The 8,252-nt window shown below is 34.5% G+C and overlaps 2 protein-coding genes across 5 annotated transcripts; one reads left to right on the top strand and one right to left on the bottom strand.

The window, feature by feature from the left end:
* Positions 1-55: 55 nt before the first annotated feature.
* LOC108728203 (NFU1 iron-sulfur cluster scaffold homolog, mitochondrial) lies at positions 56-2,367 on the top strand. Of its 4 annotated transcripts, none has more exons than XM_018456652.1 (6): positions 56-175; positions 492-674; positions 782-853; positions 1,377-1,792; positions 1,862-1,965; positions 2,050-2,274. In XM_018456652.1, the coding sequence occupies exons 2-6, from the start codon at positions 598-600 to the stop codon at positions 2,272-2,274; spliced, it is 894 nt and encodes a 297-aa protein (XP_018312154.1). In that variant the 5' UTR covers positions 56-175; positions 492-597. The 4 variants fall into 4 exon arrangements, with proteins under 4 accessions (XP_018312154.1, XP_018312153.1, XP_018312155.1 ...); XM_018456651.1 differs by having other exon boundaries at positions 56-257; XM_018456653.1 differs by lacking the exon at positions 56-175 and adding an exon at positions 343-359.
* A 24-nt stretch (positions 2,368-2,391) lies between these two features.
* Positions 2,392-5,428, bottom strand: Rack1 (Receptor of activated protein kinase C 1). The gene is made up of 5 exons (XM_018456650.1): positions 5,202-5,428; positions 3,643-3,851; positions 3,128-3,334; positions 2,821-2,931; positions 2,392-2,740 (listed from the first exon to the last, which is right to left on the bottom strand). The coding sequence occupies exons 1-5, from the start codon at positions 5,308-5,310 to the stop codon at positions 2,423-2,425; spliced, it is 954 nt and encodes a 317-aa protein (XP_018312152.1). The 5' UTR covers positions 5,311-5,428; the 3' UTR covers positions 2,392-2,422.
* Between the last annotated feature and the right edge of the window lie 2,824 nt (positions 5,429-8,252).

The raw sequence follows: 8,252 nt of genomic DNA, 5'->3' as shown, positions 1-8,252 counted from the left end.
TACCATGCATTCGGCTTGTGCGCACTGTATTGGTGCGTTAAGATTATCATATTCGGCAAATGAAAACTAGCCCAGTGTAGTGCTGAATTTATATTCGGACCAATCGAATGAACTGAACGAGTTCAAGAAATGTTGCATTAACGTTTCTGACAGTACAATTTGACATAGCACCAAAGTGATTCTGCACTCACACCATGACTACGTTTACACCGTGCACTTAGGCCGCGGCCTATACAATAGATGTCCTTATTTATCCTGTAGGTTAAACAAAGTCATCTATCGTATAGGTCGCGAACTAAGTGCACGGTGTAAACGTAGCTCATGTTAGGCCGGAATCAGACTATACATTGAAGATTGAGGTTGAAGATTGAAAAATTCAAATTTGACCAATCGAAATGAAAGGAGCTAAAATTTCTTTGTCCTTATTGGTCAAATTTCAATCTTCAATCTTCAACCTCAATCTTCAATGCGTTGTCTGATTCCGGCCTTAGGGCAGCAATAGAGCAGAATCAGTGCACGTATGCCGAATTCGCCATTTGACAATTTGAGGGGGGAGAAAGACAGGAGAAAGACAGTCGGAAACAGCAATCAACAGCAATGGATAAAGTTTTTAGATCGTTCCATACGAGCCGGCCGGCATTGTATAGAACATTGACAAACGAGCAATGTACGCAGTAAGTAATTCACTTTCCGTCGAATAGATACATAAATTTTTCTGCCATGTATATTTATATTTCTACTGACAGATGTAGATTTGTGAACATATCTATATGTTTTTCAGGACATTCAATAAACTTGTGAAGCAAAATGTATCTGCCGTCAGTAGAATGTTATTGGCGCAAGAATATTCAACGTAAGGTTTATAATTTCATTGTTTCATATATATGAAAAATTTCGTATATACTGCACCACATTGATACCTTTATCCAAACAAAATCAAATGTGTAAAAAAAAAACGGATTTGACTGTTGCAATGTAATCCACAGATTGTCAGCAGAAACCTGCTAACGAATGATGATATATCAATTGTAGTAGGAATTAAGCAGAATTTCATAACTTTTCGATGATAATTCTTTGTAAATAGTTACAAAATGACACTTACTTGGTTTTTACTACTAGATTATATTGTCAGTTTTGCTGGCAAAACACGAGCTTGAAGCATAGATATATAGGTAGTACTAATTTGTCACAAAATTCTGCTTGAATTTGCTGACAAATTGCTAGCTAATATTTTGTTTCTATTGTAGTATTTTATTAAAAGATTCTATATTATATTTCTGTTGACATTCCATTGACAAAATTTGCAAAATGCTTTGTAAAATCTGTTTTCGACACAGTCAATAAAACAGTAAGTCATTTATATACATTATTTTCAGAGTTCTCCCCATTGGTGTTAGACACTTACATGGCAATGGAACAGTTTGTACACTATCCCCTAAACGCAGTCCTCTGATACATAGCCAACAAAGACGTAGCATGTTTATCCAAACACAAGATACACCAAACCCAAATAGTCTGAAATTTATCCCAGGAGTGTCAGTATTAGGGGAAGGATGTACGAAAGATTTTCCAAGCGCTAAGGATGCATACTGCTCGCCACTTGCAAAAATGTTATTTCGTATCGAGGGAGTAAAAGCAATATTTTTTGGACCAGACTTCATCACGGTTACAAAAGTCGATGAGGACGTAGAATGGAAGTTATTGAAGCCAGAGGTATTTGCTACTATTATGGATTTTTTTGCAAGCGGATTGCCAGTCATGGATGAAACTTCTCAGCCTGCAGCGGATACACGTATGATGTACAATTTTATACAAAATATTCAGGGTAAAGTAAAATGCTTGATCGTTTTTATTTTTGTAGAAATCAATGCGGAAGATGACGAGGTTGTTCAGATGATAAAGGAATTATTGGATACACGAATACGTCCCACAGTACAGGAAGATGGTGGTGACATTGTATTTATGGCAAGTGTTTCTAAATCTTAAGGGATTCCATTATGTATCCATTGTTTCGAACATAATACATTATATTTCTTATAATTGCAACAGGGTTTTGAGGAGGGTATTGTGAAATTAAAAATGCAAGGTTCATGTACCAATTGTCCAAGCTCGGTAGTAACATTGAGGAACGGTGTACAAAATATGATGCAATTCTACATCCCTGAAGTACTCGGAGTTATACAAGTACAGGATGAGACGGAGAAGATTGCCGAAAAAGAATTTCAGAAATTCGAACAAAACATTAATAAAATGGATGAAAGTAAAGACAAATAGGCATTGTAGTTATCAATTTGTACACGATAGTGGACTTGTACGTCATCTTGTAATTGTGTACATTGTAGACATTGTATATTATATATTAAGTGTAAATAATAAGACTTATAAATATTGTTGAGAATTGTAAGTTTTTATTACAAAGTATTTATCTGCTAGATACAGAAACTTGCCAGACGCGAATAGTATTATCAGAATACCCAGCAAATAGTGTCTGGCCGTCAGTAGACCACGCGAGAGACAGGCAGAGAGGAGGTTCTGCTTTACTGGTTGCAGATACGACTTCGGGTTTCAGTTCCTCGACCATCTCTTTAGTCTCAAGATCCCAGATTTTGATCCATGGTCCAAACGCGGCGCAAAGCCAATAACGATTAGGGCTGAAGCATAAAGCTGTAATGATGTCGTTATGATCCAAAGTGTGAAGATGTTTTCCATCATTCAGATCCCACAGCATAGCTTTACAATCCTGCGAATAGAATTAATATAATATATAATTCATATGATAAATGCATTTTGGATGATAAATATGGTATGTGCCATATGCACCTTTCCACCGGATGCGCACAGTGATCCATCAGGTGATACCGTAACGGTATTCAGATATCCTGTATGACCACTATGATTGATCTTCAATCTGCAGTTCGTCAAGTTCCAGACCTGCAAAAGGCGTGAATTGCTGAAATTACTAACAAATTTATTGTGCAATTAAAAATAAAATATATAGCATTTAAAGTCAGTCCCATATCCGCATACACTCATAGATATATCATGTGTATAATATATAAAATATCCATCATTCTTATCAAATGTTTACATTTATCACGAATCTTGTAAATGTAAGCTTCGTTCTCACCTTGACGACACGATCCCAGCCTGCAGAAACAATGATAGGATTTGCGTGGTTGGGAGAAAAGCGCACACAGCTGACCCAGTCTGTGTGTCCATCGTCCTGGATGGTGTATTTGCACTCGGCTAATGTATTCCATAATTTAATCGTTTTGTCTCGTGAACCGGAGACAATTTGACGATTGTCCACAGAGAAAGCGACGCTCAAAACATCCTATATTCAACAGAAATTAATTTTAAAATTTAATTAATAAAGCAATTTTGTTTCATAATTTTTTAATATTGGATCGATACTTACGGCATCAATGATTTAATCCTACCTCTTCTATTTCTCAATAAAAAAAAAATATTAAAAAAAAAGCTTCAACGCATTTCATATTTTTCGCGGAATTCATCATAATCAAGATAAATAAAAAAAAAACTCATATTATGAAGCAATACCTCACAATATGGAAAATTTTTCTTTATCTTTGTTACGAAGAAAATTTAAATATGCATCATCACACAAGAGCGAAGTCACACCTTCGTATGGTCCTCGAATCTTCTAGTTGTACGACCTGCTGCCAAATCCCAAAGACGCAATGTTTTGTCCCAGGAACCAGACAGAGCGTAATTGCCGTCGGACGAAAGAACTACGTCACTTATGAAGTGCGAATGTCCGTAAAGACGTTTTTGTGGGATACCATAGTTAGCTTCGTCACGCGTCAATTTCCAAACGATCAGAGTCTTATCTAGAATGGAACAATACATGAGCTGCAATTGTTATTTCCAAGAATTTAGAATAATTTGACTAAACTTTAATTAACTTAATCATTACAATATCTATACTATTTTATTAACATTGATAAGTAAATTTTTGTTATTTAATACATGAGAAGAAAGATTTAAATTGAGAAAAAATAATATTATTATATATAAATTTTGCAGTAATTTAAATAGTCGAATTAATCACTAATTAAGTTAATTAATTGATTGTGATTTTGTAACTATTCATTTTACCAATTTAGATTACTTTTAATTTCAATTTAATTTATGCTTTATCCTTTTCTAGTTTTGAGCATTAGGTTCATTTCTGCCAAAAAATGTAGATCAATTTTAATTGGGTTTATTTACTCTTTAAGTATCTTTTCCTAATTATTAGAACTAAAAGATAAAAAGAAATTTAAACCAAGATTAAAATAAATCTACATCAGGAGAAATGGACATTAGAAAAAGATAAAAGATAAGTTAAACTGAAATTAAAGTAATCTACATTGATAAAAATTAGCATTAATGGGATGATACAGATGAGGAGCTCTGTGTGAGAATAGTCAATTAGCAAGTTCAATCCTTCATCCTTCATCCTTAGTTTACAACAGGCTAATTCAAGAATTTGAAGAGTATATGTAAAAGAGTATACAAGATGAATTGAATACTCTTGGTGCAAAAAATCCAGTCAACTTTTTTAAAAGTTACTACAATATTAATAAAAAAACTGTTTTGCAGAATATTACACAAAATATTTTACAAAAACTGTTAAGATCACTTTGCTCGGAGCTGTCCATTTCTTATACCAAAAGACATAGAATATTTGGTATAATCCATTCGAAGTTATCTTTTCCAAAAAATGGAGTTAACTGGATTTTTTCAACAAGCCTTTCAATTGTAACTTGTTTTAAGAACAATAAAGGATAAATAAGTTAGATACAGAAACTTTAAGCCAGTTTCTTCTAACTGAACTTCTTGCAAGTTTATCTTTCCTCTTTTTCTTTTTACATTGATAAGAATAAGAGAAAAATGAATTGTGCAAGAAGTTCAGCTAATAGAAATAATTTTTTTGTTAAAGTCTCAATCATTCTTAATTGTTATAGTTTCATAATTGCTGTTTGAACAGACGAAATATAACACGATATACGTAAAGTTTACTAATTAAATAAAATCGTTTTGTAGTACAAAATTATAGTAAAAAAATAAAGCAAATGTATAAAGCAAATGTATTAGTAAATTAAAATATAGGTAAAAAATCAGAATTTCGTTATAAAACTGTAAAAAAAGAAGGATTAGGAAAAAGAAGGTAAAGCTTAGCAACAGCCGATACTTGCCACGTGAAGAGGATAAAATCATGTCCGGATATTTCGGGTTCGTCGCAATTTGCGTGACCCATCCATTATGACCACGAAGCGTGCCTCTTAATTGTAAAGTTTCTGTCATTTTGAATCACTCTCGACCGCGTTATATCGTCGATTAAAACGGATTACTCCGTGCTTATCACGTCTATCGGACAACAAACGAAAAAGAACGAGCGGCACGCCGGATACAGCCTACAATTATTTAGCCGATATTCATAAATACATAGTTGCACCACCTGCTACATCACATTGCGTTGACGTTTAAGCCTATTGCACACTGGACGCGATGAGCGATATCCAATGAAAGTTCTGCTTTTTCTCACGCGACGACGCAAAGCAAAGCTCTCATTGGATATCGCTCATCGCTCATTCCGCCATATTGGCTCCTAGTTAGTGTGAGAAAATTCGAGCAAAGCAAAGATGCGTATCATACATACTACTTTCGTAGTATGTATAACATACTGATTTAAAAACTGAAAAAATAGCTTTATGAAATCTGATACAAGTTATTAATTATAAGTCACAGTTACTAAGTTCTTAATTATTAATTAAGAATTAATTATTTTTATTTAAATATTTAATTTGTTTTACGAAGTAGCTTCATTAAATGTGACACAAATCTTTAATTATTTAACATATTTATATAATGTAAACTTTCTAACTACGTCTTAATAAGTACAAACTATTATACATATATAGCTTTAAGAAAATATTCGAGCTTGAATACCAAAGTATGAAATGTTACTGTTAAGAAGGAGATATGATAGGTTTTTTTAATGTTTAACAGTTTCATAAAGATATATATATATCCTTTTAAACTACCTTCTTTTATTTTATTTCTAATCTTTGTTTATTATATAGTTTTTTAATTTAGTTCTGCCTTTTCAATATTTATCGTAAAATAAATCGTTATATGTATAATACATATCTATTTATTGTGTTAAATGTGTATTTCCGAAATTATTTTATTCATTTGCAAATAAAACTTTGGCACTGTTAAATTGTTATGCGCATAACAATACTTTTAAGTTTACTTCTCAATTGGCAGAATTGTGTATTTAATATATAATTGGTTGGTTTTGAAAAATGCGCCAGCTGCCAAGAGCCAACATGGCCGATGCACATTCCCATCTAATATAGTACCTTATCGCGTCCAGTGTGCAGTAGGCATTATGCCCGTGCCGGTAAAGTTCAACCATAGGATTTCAATGCTTTCGTTCATACTAATACGACAAGTCGAGGCCATCACACGTACAAAAATTTTAGTCGTAATCGTAAGGTCGCAAGTAAATCGACCAATCACAATCAAAATTACGATCTCGCGTTTAAAAACGCTCGACTGTGATTGGCCGATTTGCTTACGGCCTTACGATTACAACTAAAATTTTTGTACGTGTGATGGCCTTTAGTATGAATGAAAGCATTGAAATCCCATGGTTGAACTTTAGCGGCACCGGCATAAGTTAACGGTTACGGCCATTATAAATCAGGCTTTAATCGGGTTTAATAACATCTGGGCCTCTATTCTTGAAAAGTATCGCACACGACAAACTAGGGAAATACTATAGTGCACGTAACATGTGCTATAGTATTTCCCTAGTTTTACGTACGCGATACTTTTCAAGAATAGAGGTTCTGTAGTTATGAAATTGGTCAATCATAGCTGTTCCTTAGAAGAATGGAATGATTGTGATTGGACAGTTTTATAACTACCGATGTTATTAAACCCGATTAATGATGCCGTGTAAAATGTAGTCATTGGCTGCGTTCAGCAGACTCAACAGTTTTGTAACCGTTTTATGATTGTCTGCTGAGATAGGACTATTCTTCTAGATCTAAAAGTATGATCCAATCAGCGCGAAGGAAACTTCCAACAGTTGCAAAACAAACGTTCTGCTGAACGCAGCCATTAAATCGGATTAAGTGTGTCGTGTTTGGCGTTGTCTACAATATGCGAAGTAAGTTAGTTTAAGAAGTAAAGCCGGCGGCACACGATACGGTGCCAGCCTCGTAGCCAATAAGGTGGCAAGATTCTAATCTAGTTAGCAATCCTGGAGGAAAACAAGCATCGTGTGCCGCAGGCTTAAGAGTAAGAAATTGACCAATCACAGTCGAGTGTGAAAAGAATAATCGACTGTGATTGGTCAATTTCTTACTCTTACTTCTTAAACCCAAGCTTACTACTAGGCTGCGTTCAAGAATTACACCCAGATAACTCTAAGCTATAGGTTACGTTACGTATATTATAGCAAAAATGCACCCTAGAGTTATCTAAGGATAATTCCTGAACGCAGCCCTGTATTGTAGATGGACCATTATAGAGGTCTCTGATTGGTTTTTGCTGCTTTAACGTTATAATCTGTGTGAATGCACCTTAACGTATATTAAGGATGGTCCGTTTTCACGCTCACATGTTATAGGTTGCGATCCACTTGATGCTACAAACGCTTCGAAGCATTCTTTGATTAGTCAATTCGTAAAATTCTTTGTTCTGATTGGTCGTTCCAACGCTTCGAAGCGTTTGTAGCGTCAAGTGGACCGCAGCCATAAGCATCAGTTTATTCTTGTTGTCCATGAAATGTATCAAATATTAAACAAGGACAAATGATATTTACAAGCGCTGTAAGCGCAAAATGAAACGCACCCATTATATTGAATAAAATTTTTCTTGATAAAAAAAACCGTTTTGGAATGTAACCCTAGTGAATTTGTTCACTTTTGTAATTTTCACGTCATTTCAAAACGGGTGCGACCCGTTTAACCACGTTGCTACTGTCCACCAACCACTCATAATGCTTGTACAACAGAAAAACTTTAGACACCGGGCGCTATGAGTCAAATGGGTTCCACTCTTTCAAGACACACATTTGATCCCTTGATCCCTGATTTCCTAATATGAGTAGAGATAGAAGAGAAAAAAAAATGGTGATTGGTACAAGTGTAAGATATTTACTAGGAAATAGGCACAACAGAGAGAGAAACCGCCAGCGTCAGGGCTGTGTGGCTCAGTCACAGGACGGAAGT

This window comes from Mycetomoellerius zeteki, unplaced genomic scaffold, assembly GCF_001594055.1.
Source record: "Mycetomoellerius zeteki isolate Tzet28-1 unplaced genomic scaffold, Tzet1.0 scaffold583, whole genome shotgun sequence".
NCBI lineage: Eukaryota > Metazoa > Arthropoda > Insecta > Hymenoptera > Formicidae > Mycetomoellerius > Mycetomoellerius zeteki.
The sequence above is the reverse complement of the archived record's forward strand: the minus strand, read 5'-3'. Positions and strand labels throughout refer to the sequence as shown.